The 18208-nt window shown below is 36.7% G+C and overlaps 1 protein-coding gene across 1 annotated transcript in view; it reads left to right on the top strand.

Moving 5' to 3' along the window:
• Positions 1-18208, top strand: part of LOC107739704 (collagen alpha-1(I) chain) — a 67183-nt gene that overhangs the window by 33642 nt on the left and 15333 nt on the right. Inside the window, exons 8-33 of the mRNA XM_016551902.1 lie at positions 3354-4007; positions 5975-6019; positions 7297-7416; positions 9313-9351; positions 9440-9493; positions 9630-9683; positions 10982-11089; positions 11233-11286; positions 11407-11460; positions 11689-11733; positions 11875-11928; positions 12058-12102; positions 12327-12380; positions 12452-12496; positions 12572-12625; positions 12822-12866; positions 13451-13504; positions 13674-13718; positions 13800-13853; positions 13981-14088; positions 14172-14225; positions 14324-14377; positions 14489-14533; positions 14620-14673; positions 15191-15235; positions 15739-15792. Of these exons, the coding sequence (XP_016407388.1) occupies positions 3354-4007; positions 5975-6019; positions 7297-7416; positions 9313-9351; positions 9440-9493; positions 9630-9683; positions 10982-11089; positions 11233-11286; positions 11407-11460; positions 11689-11733; positions 11875-11928; positions 12058-12102; positions 12327-12380; positions 12452-12496; positions 12572-12625; positions 12822-12866; positions 13451-13504; positions 13674-13718; positions 13800-13853; positions 13981-14088; positions 14172-14225; positions 14324-14377; positions 14489-14533; positions 14620-14673; positions 15191-15235; positions 15739-15792 (2091 nt within the window). The remainder of the gene's footprint in view (positions 1-3353; positions 4008-5974; positions 6020-7296; positions 7417-9312; positions 9352-9439; positions 9494-9629; positions 9684-10981; positions 11090-11232; positions 11287-11406; positions 11461-11688; positions 11734-11874; positions 11929-12057; positions 12103-12326; positions 12381-12451; positions 12497-12571; positions 12626-12821; positions 12867-13450; positions 13505-13673; positions 13719-13799; positions 13854-13980; positions 14089-14171; positions 14226-14323; positions 14378-14488; positions 14534-14619; positions 14674-15190; positions 15236-15738; positions 15793-18208) is intronic.

Here is an 18208-nt window from a genome sequence, read left to right as displayed (position 1 = left end):
TCGCCCCGAAGCCACACAGCCAAACAGGTGTCTCATTGTGTGAAGTAGATGATATGTGTGTGTCTGCATGTAATCTGGGTGTATGTGGGTGGATTGAGAGTTTGTGGGTGTGCTAGTGCGTTTTGCACGCATTTGACTAGTCTTGACTGTGAGTTTCACTGCATTTTTGTTGCAGGTGATGTATGTGTGAGTGTGTGTATGTGTGTGTGCCACCATGAGGATCTGGATGTGTTTGCTAGGATGGTTTCTGTTGGATTTATTGAGATTTGGAGTGCAAGGTCAGAGGAATCACGTTCCAAAGGTATGGCTTCATCTGGCAACCCTTCCGAATTGTGTTTGTTTGGGAAAATTGTTCTTACAAATCATGCATCCACTTTTCCTATCTAATAATGACACATGGGTTTGGTGGTGCACGCTAATCCAATAGTTTATGAAGCTCCATTTTTTTATGGATTTTAGTATGTGTATAAATATTCGTGTTGAAAAATCATGTGCGTGTAATCAAGTGTTAGTCCTTCTATCCTGAATGCTGACTGTGGTTTGGCTGCAGATGTGAGAGGTTACAGTGGTTTCGGTTTATATGAGGGAAATAGTTTTCACTGAGCTGGTTCGACCCAGATTACCACAAACGCTGGGTTCATGTCCAGTGTCAGGGTGCAGATTTTGACTATATTTGACATTTATTAGTTTAGCAGTATTTTATAATTTTGTAGTTGATTTTTTGCACTTCTCTCATTTCTCTCTGTTTTCTTTTTGTGATGCTTATTTTAGTATACTGTATGATAACCACTGTTCATTATAGGATTTTTTTAGATTATTATAATGCATAGAACTAAATTGAATTCCCAGCTTGACGCCATATTTAAAAACCCTCAGTGGCAGAAAAACAACAGCTGTGGCAACAGTTTTATGACAAGACCAAAATAACATAATGGATGAGATGAGACTGAGAATTAATTCAGTTATTTCTGCAGATGTGATTGGTGTTTTCTTACTTAATTTTGTTTTTGCGCCTAACCGTCTTTATTAAATTTGTTTAGTTTCCAATTCCTAATTTCTTTGGGAATCTAGGACATGGCTCTATGAAAAGCATTTTACGGGAAGCTGTATTTAAATCAGTCTAAGTGCAAGATACAGCTGGTTTGTCATTGCCCATATAAATACCTGTGTCTCTGTGATAGATTTACAGATAGTCACTGTCTTTCAAGTCAAATCAGCTTTTTTTGTTCACACTCTGACTTATGTGTGTATGCACTTGATTTTTTTTAGACTTTCCACTTGCATACAGTATTTACAGACCAAGACATTAAATGCAAATTTGTACCTTTCAGAAATGAGGTATGATAATAGGTAAGCTTCTTTTGATTTTTTGCTTGTAAACTTACATTTTAGTACTTGTGGTGGTTAGCTGGCATGTAGACGCGTGTGTAAATAATGTCTCTGAAGCCTAAAGGCATAACCCTTTTATTTTTTTAGGAAACCTTTACCTCTCCCACAAATCTGTCATCTGGCCCTTTTCACTGATCTGTCTAAACTGCATTCAGGCTTTTCTGTAACAGACCTTAAATAATAGCAGGGTTGTACATCATGTGTGCATCACAGCAACAAATCTGGGAACATTCATTTTTTAAGTGAATTATGTCTTAATAGTCATACTAATATACAGCTCTTTGCCCAATCTTGTTGCAGTCACTTGTATTTTCTCCACTTGTCAGGACGATCAATGTGGTTGGAGATTTCCTGTATAAATGTCACCACCACAATCCTAGGTTGTTGCTATGGTTTCTCAATGTCTGTATGGTATTCTGTTGCCTGGATACAGTATGGATCAGTGTAAATCTATTTTTTTTCTTTGCTTTTGATTAGGTTCAAAAGAACAAACAAAAACCTCTGGTCACTAATTAATGACAAAGCCCTACAGCAGTGATGTTACAGATATTTTCATGTTGTTCCTTGTAACAGGAAGCCCCCTGGTGGCCATACGGTGTTATAGCTAGAGCTGCGGTGGAAGCTGCTCTTTACTGGGTGACTGGGCACTTAATGTGAGTCAGTGTGTTCAGACCCTCTTTGGCAGGCTATTAGAGGGATATCAGACCAACAACAGGAAGATAAGCTGGACGACAGCCCTTCGTAGCCAGTTGGAGATCAAGTGTCAGCTTATCAGGCCATGGCCACAGAAAGAGCCATTGTTAGTGATAGTATTAGGGCAGGGGGTCAGATTTTTGCCCAGGTTTTCTTAATATAAAGGCTGTTCCATCATATTTTTGCAGGCTATGTTCTGGTGTCATAATATTATATTATATTATATAATGGTATGTGTTTATTTATATATTTTTTATAAATTCCTGGAAGCCATGAAATTGACTGACCTGGCAACCCAAAACAGTATAGCGTTATAATTGTGCAACATAGCTTCACGTATAACTTTTCAGGACTCTAAAGTCTCTTTTTTAGTTTATCCACTTGTAAACCTGGCAGATGCCACCAAGAGAACTGACGCACTCATTGTCTTACAAAAGTCACATTACTAAAACACCTGGCTTAGACTTCATGCAAATAAAGAAACTAGACAGAATCACAGCAGATTTTAAGGAAACACATGTTTCAATTTTGTATGATGTCATTTTGATATACAGCAACAATCCTCTGCCTTTGACACTATGATTAATTAATTAATTTCCCTTCTCATCATTCAGAATCAGAACCAAGCCAGATCATATGGAATCCAGACCACTCTTCTTTGTCATTTTTCCCTCTTTTTATTATTATTATTTTTGTCTCTTTCTTCAGATTTCATTGTCTCAAAATGTAGCCTGTGTGTGTGTGTGTGTGTGTGACATTGGTTTGCAAGTTTGCGTGTTATTTGTTTGTATATGTTTTGTGTCACTGTCATTCTGTTTTGGCTCTTTAACTACCAGTGTGATGTAGACATGGAAGGATTCCTTGTTTGGAGTGGTACAAATGTGTGAGCCTTGCATGTAACTCATGCACATCTGATCTTCACATGATGTCAGATCTTAGTAGATCATTGCTGATTGCTACAAGATGTTTAATAGTTTAAATTGTTGTTGTTTATCAGCCTGGAATTATTGCACTCTTGTATTTACCTTAACATCTGTTAGCAGCAGCAACTTCACAGCCATATGTAAAAATGGAGATTACAGCTTTAATCAAGTCGCATAAACATTCTCACGGTAAATTACATACATAAATTACAAAAGTGATTACATCTTCATTAAACATATTATAGTGAACATAAAGCTCCCAGATGTAAAAATGAATAACAAACAGAATTGAATAATACCTTACACTCAATTCTTGGTACACATGAAGTAATTTCTTTATGTTAATAGGGTCTCAATAGACGTGGGATTATACGTGGTGACGGTACTCTGCCTACTGGATCCAAACGTCCTGGCTTTGTGGGGCGAGGTGATGTGTTTGAGGTGGATGAGGATACAGACCTGGTAGACCAAAACATCTTGTCCAAAAATGGTGGTAAACCTTCCAAAACTTTCCCAACTGAAACTACAGGCAGCCATGATGGAAAACCAGACTCCACATCCAAACGTTTAGATGAAAACATCACCACTGACAAGCACAAACCTGGCAAACCTTCACCAAAGAAACCAGTGGATACCACAATTATCAACCTGGATGTTCAGGTACCTGAGAAACCTACCGGAAGTATTGTACCTAGTAGTGAAATTCACCTGGAAACCACCTCCAGTCCTGAGGATCGAGAATCCAACTTGTTAAAAGAGGATTTGGGGGCCACCACACAGGCTCCTCTGAGAACAACTTCTTGGGAGGGCATCTCAAAAGGAAGTGGAAGAAAAACATCCAAAACTCCAGATATCCCTGTAGGACATGGCTGGGGATCTGAGGAGCACCCAGGTACCGTTATACTTACAGGAAGGCATAGAGATCTTGTGCGTGGCTCTGATGGGAATATGTATCGCATTCAAAGAGGACCCATGGGGCCAGTGGGGCCCCGAGGTGAGCCTGTGAGTATAACTTAAGAATAGTATATATAAGTATATAGTATATAAGACTATATCAGTGTTGTTATTGTTAGCTATTAACTAAGACAAAATCTAATAAAAGTTCATTTTTGGTAATTGCAAAAAAACTTAAATGAAATACAAATATTAGATGAACTTAAAAAAAACTTAAATGAAAATTCAACTAACTTTTGAATTTGGCAACTAACTGAAATAAAATACGTTTAAGCTGAATGCTAAAATTGCTAACACCAAACTTGAAATAAAAAAATAATAATAAATAAAGTAAATAGAAAAATAGGGGAAATGGGCATTACAAATTAAAAATGTTAATAAATACTATAGTAGTATATATAGTAGTATAAATTATACAAAGTAACAGTATATATATTGCAGAAAGTTTGGTCTCATGTCACATCCTGTTAACATAAAATTATTACTTGAAACCAGTCTGCGTCAAGAAAAAAATGGACACAATGGCTGAAATCAATTGCTGTAGCAGATACATCACACATAATATAAGTCAAACAAGACATGTACAGATTCTTACACTATAAATAGAATAAAAACTTCTGATGCAGAAAGCACAAGAGGAAAAAATTAAAGCAAGATTTATCAGGCCTTTGATGTTGTGTATGTATATTTCAGCTGTTCTAAGCTGCACAACATACTGCATATGTCAACATGTCTCACTTCCCGCCTTAGCATGATTCATATGGCTCTCTATAATTGGCTGTTGAAGGAACGACACATCTGCGTCACCCAGTCAAAATGCAACATTCACCTGGCTTTAAGTGATCAGGTCTAACAGAAGTAAACCCAGATGTGATGCCATCTGGATGCTTCTGGCTGAGCTCCAGTGGTCCAGGCACTGTAAAAGGGTTGATTTATACCAGTTGGCTGAACACATTAAGTAGATACTGCTTTGCCTGAAAGCAAAATGCAGTAGAGATGCAGTAATTAATACACCCCCTTTTTTACCATCTCTGTTACTGCCATACCCTGCATTTCTTTCTTGGTGGGGGTCAAGCATTTAGTCATATATTGAATAAGGCCCTAATTTTATCGTTCCAGGGAGTTATAAAGCCTGGTCTGTTTGAAACTAAGAATTTATATGTGTTTATATACACCACTTAAGTCTAAAATATTGTACTGTGATGCAGTGTTGTTATTGTTACCTAAAACAGAAATAATTAAAAACGGTTTCTGTCAAATGAAATCAAGCTGAAATACAATATAAATGTAAGATGAAAAACTTAAACAAAAAAGTAGAAATGCTAACTAATTAAGCTTTAATAAGCTCAAAGAAGATTGAGATTAAGTACTAAAATTACTAAAAGCTAAACAGAAAAAAAAATAAATAAATAAAAATACTAAACCTTTAACATAAAAACTGAAAATATAAAAAAAGCTTGTTTTATGAATACTACATTAATATATAAATTGTGGTCCAGTAACAATGGTCCAGTATTTATTTTTTTTGAGTCTAGATCAATTGTTTTTATGGCTCAGATGACAAAAAGCTTGTCACAAACTGTTCAGTGCCATTTAGTGATGAATTCTTTACTCTGTGTGAATGGTTTTGTCGCAAAAAACTTGTAAACCAGGTGTCATCATGCAGTATAAGTCAGCTTTTACAATAGTTTTGTGATGGTTAAAAGGTTAGGTTTAGGTTTAACAGTGTGCTCGTATTACCGTGGTCAGAGTGCCACTAAAGTTAATGGTTTTTATTAGCTTGTCTGACCTCTGAACTCTGAATGGTTGCTTTGTTAGATCAAATTAAGACAACAAGGAAAATAGTTTGTTTGCCTAATTTGTTATTACTTATTTACAGCTTTCTACATGCTATAAACCTGTAGTTTTAACTCTGTTAAACAAGCCCATTGCTGTTAAAAGTGAAAGCCGTATGTTTTATTTTGGTCACGCTCTGTAGCTTTGTATGTTTAAGGTTTTTACTATGCTCCTTCTAGGGATGTCCTGGGAGTGATGGCTATCCAGGACCCAAAGGTGATACGGTATGATAATAATCAGAGTGTTTATTAATGAGAAATGGACTAGAGCACTCTCTCAGAGTGTCACGGTGAATAAACGCAAGCCGAGGTCAAAGTGCTTCTCCACTGAAGTTCGTGGAAAGTTCACGTGCCTGTGGTCATGACCGGCTGACCCTTTGTGTCCTTCTGTGAACTTTGTCACTTTAGATGACTGCTCTCATATGTTTAACCTCCAAACAGAAGTCCAAATGCCAACAAGGAAGTTTGCAAAGACACGCTGTCAGTCTCTGACTTCCTATACTGTGCACTTCAGTATTCTTTAGCTTCCTTTTCTACTTCTATTTCTTCTTACTGACTTCATGCTAAAGTTTAAAAATCATCAATCATCAAAGTTTTCATCAATCAAACCAATAGTGGTGATATCATTGTAATATTTGCAAACTGAGCTTGCATTGGTCTTCTTTCTTGCATTTATTTACATACTGAACTGTGACTAGTTTTTCTCGCATCTATAGCCATTTTTACACTATAAACATATGAGATGTCCTAAGTGTCATGGCAAAGAGGTTCTGATACACCATTTTCATCAAGGCAACATTTATATGATCCTTTAGAAATCATTATAATATGCTGATTTGATGCTCAAGAAACATTTCTTATTATTATCGATGTTGAAAATAGTTTTCACAAAAATATTAACTGTGACACCTGTAATTATTTCTTTTCAGGATTATTTGATGAATGGAGAGCTCAAAACAACAGTACTTATTTGAAATAGAAATATTTTGTAATATTATAAATGTCTCGATCATTATAATGAATCCTTGCTGAATAACAGTGTTAATTTCTTGAATGGTGGTGTGTTGTAGGCACTGGTATTTACATCTGGAAATAAAATGTATTTATAACTTGAGTGGTGAAAGTCATGATAATTTCTATAATATTTATCAGTTATCTGGTAGTGTCTAATCTGTTATGTACAGTGCTGATTTACAACATGTCTGTTTATACAATGCAGATGTGTGATGGAATTTTGTTTTTCATCCTAACACTTCAGCTTTCATCAGGTTTGAGATTTGTTTAAGATTATAAGCATATGTCAGTGTATTTTTTTTTTTTTGTGGGATGCAGTCTTTCTTAGCGTTGTGATGTTTTTAGGGTGTCATTGGGCTTAAGGGTTTCATCCTAACAGTTCAGCTTTCATCAGGTTTGAGATTTGTTTAAGATTGTAAGCATATGTCAGTGTAAATCTTTTTGTGTGTGTGTGATGCAGTCTTCCTTGTTGTTGTGATTTTGTTTAGGGTTCCATTGGGCTTAAGGGCCGTCCAGGTCGCCGTGGAGTCCCAGGACCTCCTGGGCCACCTGGGCTGCCTACATTCTACCTGTGGAGAAACACACCTGAGGAATGGGCTGCATTTCAGGTGAATTTTCTCTCTTTTTTCCAGTTTCTCCAAGTTTTCCGTCCCTGTCTGTGGTCTCCCTGTCTACAAAATTAAACTTTATCCCTCATCCCTTTAAAGTGGCTGTCAGTGCACAGCTGTATCTTGTGTAATAGCTCAGATGAGCACCACAGCCGTGATTGAATAAAGATGCCCTCAGAGAAAAAGAGAGCGAGGGGAAGGAATTCTCTCTTGTTGCTGTAATGGGGTATTTGTTTCATACAGCCTTTGAACCGTCCCACACTGTACATCCAGCAATCCAGCTGAGGGCAACGACTTTTCTACTCTTAGTGCTGCATGAGGTCATAAGTTGTTCCTGTAACTGAAGGGGTGATATCCCCTTTGCTCAAATCCAGAACAAAGTCACCTCAACAGAATCAATCAGTATCACCCTTCATGTCAGTTTCCAGCTCGGAATCTCCGAACGCATCTGCTCTGATAACCGAAACCTCTGTCGAGCATGGTCTAATTAAAAGCAGCCTGTGACCTCGTAACTCATTTTGGGATATGTGTCCTGTGTGCAGCATGCTGCCTTTGTGAACGCCTTTGTAGTTTACAGGGCAGCTTTTAAGTTGAGAGTCTGGTTGGATGAGAATGGATCATTAAAGCTTTAGAAAGACCAGAATAGCATGGTTATGACTTTTGCCTTCATTAAAATGACTCCTCAGAGTAACAGAGAAAAGCTTCAAGAATAGACCAGGAATAATAAAAATACATATTTTGAATATAGACTAATTGGTGGGTAGTCTGAATGACTAACCAATGAATCGGCATAAGGAAGCTCAGTATAATTAGGCTGGTTTTCTCCTGCACAATACATAGGGCTGCACAATATATTGAAACAAAATCATTATAAAGTCATGATATGACAATGTAATAGTCAAATCTTGAAGGGTGTAATTAAATAAATAAGTAAATATAAATAAATAAATATTCTGACGAGCTGTAAAAATAAAATTTTGATGGTTTAAATGTATTATTTGACTTATTTTGCAGTATAATAGTATTATTTCAATATGTTTCTTGTTTTGTTTGTTTTTATTCAATAATAATCACAATAAAAATATTTTATAGTCATATTGAATGGGTCAAAAGCAATGGGAATGTGGCCTATAAAAACTTGAGTGGAAAGAGATATTTTTTTAAACTCAACCGTTAGTAAAAGAGGTTTGAGTTGGTTCTTGTAAACAGTATACCCAAGTATGAACGATCAACTATTTCATGTTTTTCCAAATTTTTCAACCCTAAAGGAATATTTTGCACTCAAAAAAAGTCTTCAAAGTAAGGTCTTTTTCAGCTTTTTAAAATTATTTCATGTTCTGTGCATATGCACTCCCCTTCTAAAATGATTAATTCTTTACGAATATAATATTTTTTTCCAAATATTAATTATTTTCAAATAATCTTGAGCAATTTCTTATATTTTTCATATCACAATATATATTGCAGAAAAACAAAATATGCCATTTTTCCAATATCGTGCAGCTCTACAATCAGACACGTTTTTAGGGGATGCATAATGTAAAACCGCTAAACATGATTCAGCATAGTGGAACATAAAAAGTTGGACTGTTTGTAGTTTGACACAATGTTCTAAAAACAGCATTTATGGCATATAAGACATTAAGGAAACTAAAAAAAAATATCTGTCTGCATGCACATGACTAGCTGTGAAAGCCACAATTTCTCAAAAGTGTAATATCTGGTTGTTGGACAACAAGTTGACCTATCCTCATGACAAATAGAGCAGTTTTGTAGATTTAACTTAATAGAGTAACAGATTTAATATCAGCTGTGATGCTAATAATGTGATTAAATATGGATAGTCATGTGATGCTCAGTTAAATAATGATATTTTTCTCTCACTCTCTCCTCCAGCAAACTTCATTCTTCCAGCTTCTCCGTGCAGGTTGGCCTGTAAGTATACAGCACATATTTGTGAAATTTGTTAAGTTTCGGAACATGTAATATCCCTGACTCTGTTCTGATTCCTGTGAGCTTGTAGAGAACGCAAGGTCCGCCTGGTCCGGAAGGAGAGATGGGGAAACCTGGGCCGCAGGTGAGGTACCAGCTGGTTTAATAAGACTTTGATGAGGCTCAGCAACACCTGTGTTATGTAGCGCAGTACTTCCTGGGCTCAGATTACAACACCTGCTCTGCTAAATCATGATCTCTCTCTTAACCTTGTCTACTAGGGGCCACCTGGGGAGCCAGGTGAACAAGGACGTCCAGGACGTTTGGGAGACATGGTAATATCCTATAGTGCAACATTGTCATTTTTAGTGATGCTTAATAAGGCAAGCATAATTTTTATTAGTGGTACTTGCTAAGGCATCACTATGGCTGCTGTAATAATATCATTAACCTGCTAATTGTGCACCAAAAAGGTTGTTGTCTGTAATTATAATGTTATCATATCCATAATAAGAAAATATTACAGTCTGTCAAGACAGCTGTAAATAATGTAATTCGTAAATAGACCAAATATTAGCTTTTTGGTCAAAGCAGGACATCATGTCACCTCAAATTGGTGGCAATTAATTTGTTTTCTTTTTAATGTGTGGGAAAGGGAGGCAGTTATTAGACACACAACCCCACCCATCATTGCTGAGATTTAACCACAGATGTAAACGAAGGCCCTAGTATCTGCTTTCCTCATTGCGGTTTGTCAGATTTCATGTGACCAAGACGTCACATTTGTGCTTCTCAAAAGCCTTGCATCAATCACTGCTGAAATGAGCTTCTGTTAGCATTTAATGTACCACTCTGTGAAAGAGTAGATAGATGGATGGATGGATGTCATTGACTTTGAATGACACTAAATGAGGAGCTGAGTGTCCGTTTTTGACACTTATGAGTGTAATTCAGCATGACCTCTGATGAATTATTACATAGTGACCAGTCACAGGCATGTGTTTATGTGTGTGGTCCTCTCAGTTCAGTGCATGTCTGGCCACATTTCACTTGTATCTATCACTTGCATACACTGCTTTTCACTGCACATTATATGATGAATGCTTCCAGGTAGTGTTCCTAAATCATAAGGGCTTGCCAAATAAAACCTTATATTAATAAAAACCCCAAGCCCAACACTAGGTTTCTTTGGCTGCATTTACTGTGCAATGCCTAATGCACAGATGAGATATTTTGACATATACATCCTGCCTGTTTATATATTGAACATTGTTAACTGTGTATTAACAAGATACATTAGGCTGGCAACAACACTATCTAGAGCTGTTGTTGTATTTGACATTAACACCAACAAATGACATTTTAAATTAATCCACCTTAAGCCCTCATTAAAGCATCTTTAATATGCTCTTAATAACCACTGAAAATAATTTGTACCTCAGTGTGTACAAACAAAATATACTTATAATGGAAGGCCAAATTACTTTTAAAGCAATTTACCTTTGTTTAGATGTAGGTTGGAAAACCTATAATATTATAGCTACAGTTATTAGTGCATGCTATTATGATGAACATAGAAATGTGTTTCTTAATATATAATTATTAGCCTATTTTTTATGTGCTATTCTTTCAGGGTGACCGTGGCCCAAAAGGTGTGATAGGCAGAGCAGGTCTCTTTGGAAAGGATGGAGAAAACGGGCTGGATGGGCCTCAGGGGCCTCCAGGGATTCCAGGACCAAAGGTCAAGTGATATCCATGTAAAGCTTACACTGACGTTTACATTTTGAAAGAAGCAATTCATCTCAGCATCCTGTTCTGGAAGTGTTTTATTATGTCATGTTTTCTGATTCTTTTGGTGTGTTAACAGTTCATTTTGAAATGCAGGGTCCTTTAGGCTATAAAGGAGAATCAGGCTCACCTGGAGAGAAAGGAGAGGAGGTAAGAGTTATGAGTGGTGAAGCTAGTAACTAAAATATTGTAGATTTAAAAGTCCCATTGATGTGCCATCCATGAACCATCTTTTTTTTTGCCTAAGCACTTACACTGTTCTTGTTGCAGGGCATTGCTGGACCAGAGGGTCCATGTGGAAATATGGGAAAAGTCGGCGAGAAAGTAAGCCATGATTAAACCAATAATCAATAAATCCAGGCACCTCATGGAATTCAGTGCATTCTTTGAGATGATAGGATATATTGCCATCTAGTTGTCAGGCAAAGAATTACTGTATTAAATAGGCACTTAATTTTTTTATATCTTATTATCCATTTCTATAATCTATAGTTACATGCTGATAATTGTAAATGTTTATGAAAATATGTAACCTGATGTTCACATTTACAGGGTTCAAAAGGAGCACCTGGCTCTCCTGGTCCTGTCGGCCCTTCTGTAAGTTATCCAACTATGATTGCAGCAACATTCATAGTAACTGTGAATGAACAGAATAAAAAAAAAAACTTATTAAATGTACATATTAACCTAATATTCATTTTCAGCATCTTGCCTGATTGTATTTGAATTCTTCTTCAGGGTCCACAAGGCATGAGAGGGTTGGAGGGCCCTGAAGGTCATCCAGGGCCTGATGTAAGTGAATACAAAATAACTATAGTGCAATAAATGCTCAACATTTGTTTATCAAATGCACTGATCTACATAGTTGCACATTAATTTTGACATCAAGTTGTAGTTATCTGTTAATGTTATTGTTTACAGGGGGATGATGGGATGGAGGGACCACCAGGCCTTCCAGGTCCACCAGTAAGTAATACAGAACATCATAAATCAATATGATTCTTTCTAATATGCTCATCTGAAACATTTTTTATTATCACAGTTGAAATCAATTGTGCTGGTTAATATTTTTATTGAAAACATGATACATATTTTTTAAGGATTGAAAAGAAACTCATACCACAAATTTTTGAATGGTAGTATCTGATTTGTGCATCAAATTAGATCTCAGCTTATTTAAATATTTGCAGGGAGCTCCTGGTTGGACAGGTGTGGTTGGTGCCCAGGGGCCTAATGGGTCTCGTGTAAGTGTTTGGCTTTTTCCTCATACAATTTGTTGTTGTTGCATACTAACAATTTCTGTTTTATTTTCTAGGGGGAGCCTGGGCCTCCAGGGGCTGTTGGTCTTCCGGGGCCACAGGTTTGTTATTTATTATTTGTGACAGCATAAAGTTACTGATAAATGACCTCTACATAACCTGTATGTCATTATTAGGGTCCCCAGGGATTAGAAGGACAGATCGGGTCTCCAGGACCAAGGGGTCTGCAGGTGAATGTTTGTTCTGATATAATGAATCTAATTGATTGATTAAAGAGATAGTCAGGTATTGGATAACTGGACGTTATGTTATTTCACATAGATATCTGCATACTTATATATGCATACTAAACAGACCATGACAGACTCAAACAATTTACTACTTGATCATGGTCTATATTATTGTATTCACATGCTTTTCTACTAGGGGCTGTCAGGCCGGGAAGGTTTACCTGGTCCCAAAGGAGAACCTGTAAGTACTCTTTTCTCATAGAGTGAATTACTGTATCTTTTTTAAATTGCTTTGATCTTCTTACTTTTTAAAGATTAAGACTTCATGCTGTTTAATTCTCTATCACAAGATATTTAATATGAACACATACTCTAATGTTCAGAAGTTTGCGGTCAGTAAGATTTTCTAATGTTTTTGAAAGAAGTCTCTTATGTGCTCACCAAAGCTTCATATATTTTAACAAAATACAGTATAAACAGTAATATTGTGAAATATTATTACTGTTTTCTATTTTGTATTTAATTAATTTTTTATGTCAAAGTTGAATTTTTAGCAGCACAACTGTTTTCAGTCTTCAACTGAAAATAATTGTGCTGTTTAATATTTTTGTGAAAACCATATTACGTTTTTATTTCAGTATTCTTTGATGTATAATGTTTATGATAAAACATAGATATTTAAGGGGGGGGAAAACTAATGTTTTTGATAACACTTTTAATGCATTTTAATTTAATGCATCCTTGCTGAATAAAATTTGGTAATTAAAAAAAATTATTACTGACTTTTGAATGATAATATACCTTCTTATCCCTGCTCATTTACAGGGCCCTGCAGGGCCAGTGGGCCTCAGAGGGGAGCCAGGATTTGAAGGATTAATGGTAAAAGCCAAATTCAGTCTGAAGAGTTTTTTTTTTTCCTAATGAGAAAGCTCAACTGTAGTTCATACCACAGTTTTTTTGTTGTTGTTGTTGTGATAACTGTGTATTTTAAATTTAATATCTCACATGTACTGGTGAATTAGTTTGTTTTTTCTTCATTTTTCTTTAGGGTGTATTAGGAATACAAGGTCCAAAAGGTTTTACTGGTATCAAAGTAAGCTAATGCTAATGCTATTTTTACCTGTCTTGACTACTGAGTTTTTATTTTGGCTCTAATGGCTTTATTGTTTTTAAGGGAAACAGAGGACCTGATGGAGACCAGGGAGACATTGGACCTAAAGGAAACAAAGTAAACATATAACTATGAATTGGTTTAGCGTATATATAGTGTCTACATTTTACCTCAAGTTGATGTAATAGGTTGCTATCCTCATGATCACAGATGTCAGTTGTTGAAAATTGTATTTTCCTCCCAGGGTGCTAGAGGAGCCCCAGGGATACAGGGCATTCAAGGTGAGCAGGGACCAACTGGCTTTCCTGGTTTCCCAGGTGTCAGAGGTCTGCCAGGACCACAGGGGATCCAGGTATGAGTTACATTAATGTTGCTTCACTGATATATTAAAATTCTGAAACATATATAATAATACACCTCAATATCCTCACACAGGGAGAGGATGGAGAAGCTGGTCCGCATGGCAAAGTGGGAAAGGAGGGGCCAAAGGTCAGAGTTACTCTGTATTACATGCATTAAGATTTTCAGTGTCTCAAATTGTGCGTAATATTCTCCAATGTGAAATGTCCATCTTGATTTTACTGAAGGGGAGCAAAGGTCTTGAAGGCCTCCCTGGAAAGCCTGGTCCTAGAGGCCTAAAGGTAATACACTTTATGGTTCTAAGCTTTAAGGTATTATAAATAGATCTTTTCATGTAGATGAACTGTGTGGTATTGATTTTAATAAAGTCTCAATACATGTCTTATTTTCAGGGTCGAACAGGGCAGAGGGGTCACACTGGCATGCCTGGACTTCCTGTAAGTGTTCATACACAAAAGCTGAGACTAGTGTCAATCTTTGTGTTGAACGTTGATGATGTCAGTGTTGATGGTGTTTATTGCAGGGTTTACCTGGCCCACCTGGACCTGTTGGAGCTGAAGGAAAGCCTGGTACACAGGTTCCCATTCTATATTCTAATACCATGAACTGTAAAAAAAAAATATAATTGATGCATTTCTACATCTATTAAATATAAATATATAACAATAAGATAGTGTGCGAAAACATTAAGAAATATTATATTATGGCTTCTAATTCTAGATTTATTTATTCTGACACATGAAGACACATATGGGTTCAGATGATATTTAAAATAATTTTGAGTAATGTTTGTTTGAAGAAATTAAATTATATATGCTTTAACTAGAATATTAGTAGTACAATAGAGCACTATAATAAATACAAATAATATTTTAATGGTATAAATAATATATAAAAAATATTTTGTTTACTATTATTATTATTATTATATAAAAAGTATGTGGGATATTATTACAATTGCTATAAACAGCTCAGTAAAGACTCTAGTAGAGATAAACAGGTATGTCAATGATTATTTTAACCAACACTTGATGTTACATGTTGAGACTGTAGAAAGTTCAAATTGATTCTCATTGTTCTTTCTTGTGCTCCAGGGACTGCAAGGCCTTGTGGGTAATGCAGGAAGTAAAGGTCTAATGGTGGGTTCAGCACTCTTAACAGAATAGCCAATTGTTTAAATGTCTATATTGTTTTTATAAAGTCATTAATGTAGTCTTTAGCTACTAGGCTGAAAACGTTTATTTGGCTATCACTGCTAAGCTTTCATATTGAGCACCTCAGACATTATTTACCGTTAATGAGCCGTTTTTTGCAGTGAAAGGAGCTCTATAACGCATATTGTTGTCATGAATCCAGCAGACTGAGCTCCCCAGTGCAGAACAAATAAAAAACGATGATCACATTTTATAGAGGATGGGCTATGCCTTTTATGAATCATAAAGAGGTTATACAAACAAAGACAGCCTTTCCAGGAATTTAGTGGGCACCAGTGTTTTTTGCACAGCTTGTCAAAGTTTAATTTGCACCCTACCAGCCATAAATGACTCTAGTAAAATGCAGTAGGCGAGAAGAGTCAGTCAGGTCAGTGGTGGCAGCAGAAAACACATGAACACACAGGCTTGGTTGGTTTCTCAACCCTCAGGGATTGCAAGGTATTCCTGGAGAACGTGGTCAGGATGGACCCCCAGGATCTATGGTGAGTTTCCTTCTCTATTCATGTGTTTAACACATCTTTTAAATCATTTCAAAGTGTATTAGTCGGCTGTGCCTTAAGCTCAATATCTTATTAGTAAGCCCAAGAATGATGACAAAATATCAGTATATTTGAAAAATCTTTCTTGCTTACAAGGCAGACAGCCTCCTGACTCCCGGGCCAAAATTACTTATCAGACTTGCCAATTTTATTACCTACAGTACCTACATTTAGAAAACAAAAATAAATTGAATCCATATTACATATTATTTTTCATCCTGTTGAATTTGCTACACTGTGCATCCAAATCAGGGCATAAGCTGTTAAATTTTCATCATTTATCTTGGCACACTTTTCAATAGCCGGCTGAAAAATTATTGTTCTTGAGTTGAGGGTGTTGAAGTTATATGTCCGTGTTTTTTTTAGCTTTGCATTTCTATGTGTATAATGCAGATGATTACACTCACATATATGCTACTCTTCTTTTCTCACACAACGGAGCCCATGCAAATTGAGATCAAAGCTTATTTAGGTCTTTGAATCAGTCATTGTTTGTGTAACTTGTCTTGAAAGTATGCTTTGTAGTCTGTCATACAAACTTGAATCCTATAAAGCAACTACTGTTGTGTCTGAGCTGATTAACTCAACTCTTGACCCCATGCTATGGTATGCAGTCATACAAAGTACAACAAAGGGGTATCAAGTGGTATCAAGATTCAGTTTTATGACATGGTTTTATGTTCCATTATTGCTTTTATTATCTTACTATATTTTTGATATTTATTCAAATAAACTCTAAATCATAAATAAAAAATGCTACTTTTCCCAACCGAATGGGCTCAAATGCAAATTTAAAGCTCAATAGCATTTACACATATATTTGAGTTGCATGCGGTAATATGATTTACAGTTTATTTGAATAAATATTAAAAATGTAAAAGGTGTGCATTATAGTTGACACCTAGATGAATAGTTTACAGTTGGTTTTGTGACTGTAAGTCATTCTGCTCAAAAAACCGCTCACATTAACACTCCCGATAAAATTATTTAGGCTAAGCATCAACATTCACAAACCACTGTTCACTGTTATTTTTAACAGAAAAGAATGCAACGTGCTAGTAATCGCGACTTCATAAGTGGGAAATAGTAAGTTTCCGATAGCACATGAAGGCAGCAGAGAAGCGCTCTCGCTCAGCACAGTGGAGTGCATCATTTTGTTAACTTTGTGGTTTATTATTTTGAGTCGTTTGGGACGTGGTGACACACGGCCCTCTCTCAATATGTTGCTTTACAGATCTATCACTTTTGCCGCTCAGAAATGTACACGCAATCATGCTGCACGTATCATAAGTTCCGCGCTCCGGCGCGGTTAGCGCTCACGCTCACTGATCTATATATAACTGAACCGCACTCTGGCCCACCTCTTCCATCCGAGCCAAGGGCGGCTAAACGAACCGCGCCCGAGCGCTGCACGAAGCAATCACACTAGTCAAACGAACCGGGCTTTGGGGTAAAACTCGCTCGGGCACGGTTAAGATTGCCTTGTTGTGAGTACACCATTATTCTCCCGCATCCCGCACACACGAGTGTCTACCCGCCCATCAAGTGTTGTCCCGCGCCGCACTCTGTTGCGTTGGGTTCCGCGATAGTGAAGGTCTCTACTCGGAAGATGCCTGTTATAATGTTATGATCGAGGCTCTGGACTATGCGCATAACTTGTTTTTCTATAACAAAGTATAAAATATTTTCTATAAAAACGTTAAAGGGGTCATATGATGTGATTTCAAATTTCCTTTCTCTTTGGAGTGTTACAAGCTGTTTGTGAATAGATAAGATCCCTAAAGTTGCAAAGACTAAAGTCTCAAACCCAAAGAGATATTCTTTATAAAAGTTAAGACTCGTCCACGCCCTCCTAAAACGGCTCGTTTAAACACGCCCCCACATGTCTACGTCACTGTGTGGGAAGATTTGCATAACACCGCCAAATGTTCACGCAAAGAAAGAAGGCATAACTTTTATACTTGCTGTAGTATTGTTGCTGCCGCCGCCATGTCGTGGAGACGCTGTGTGTTTCGTTGTGAAAGTGAAACTACTTTGTTTGGTCTTCCAAAAGAGGACACGACTAGAAATCAGTGGTTAAGTTGTATTTACAACACTGTTCCAGAACAGTTCAAACTAAATATTTGTGTTTGTGCAATGCATTTTACGGAGGACGAGGACTGTTTCCTGGGAGAGTAGCCGACAATGCCGGTGTTCCGGTGAATTCAGTTCCCCTGTTTCCCCTTCGGCGCACATGCTGACCCTATACAGTCTATGATGCTGACAAATAATGCTGACTCACAGCCTGTAACTACGTTTTCATATTTAAAGAATTTGCCACTGACGATTCAAACGCGAGTTTTGAGCAGTGTAGAGTAGC

The sequence above is a fragment of the Sinocyclocheilus rhinocerous genome, unplaced genomic scaffold (genome assembly GCF_001515625.1).
Source record: "Sinocyclocheilus rhinocerous isolate Xijiao unplaced genomic scaffold, SAMN03320098_v1.1 scaffold585, whole genome shotgun sequence".
NCBI classification, from domain to species: Eukaryota; Metazoa; Chordata; class Actinopteri; order Cypriniformes; family Cyprinidae; genus Sinocyclocheilus; species Sinocyclocheilus rhinocerous.
This window is presented reverse-complemented; position numbering and strand designations above follow the sequence as displayed.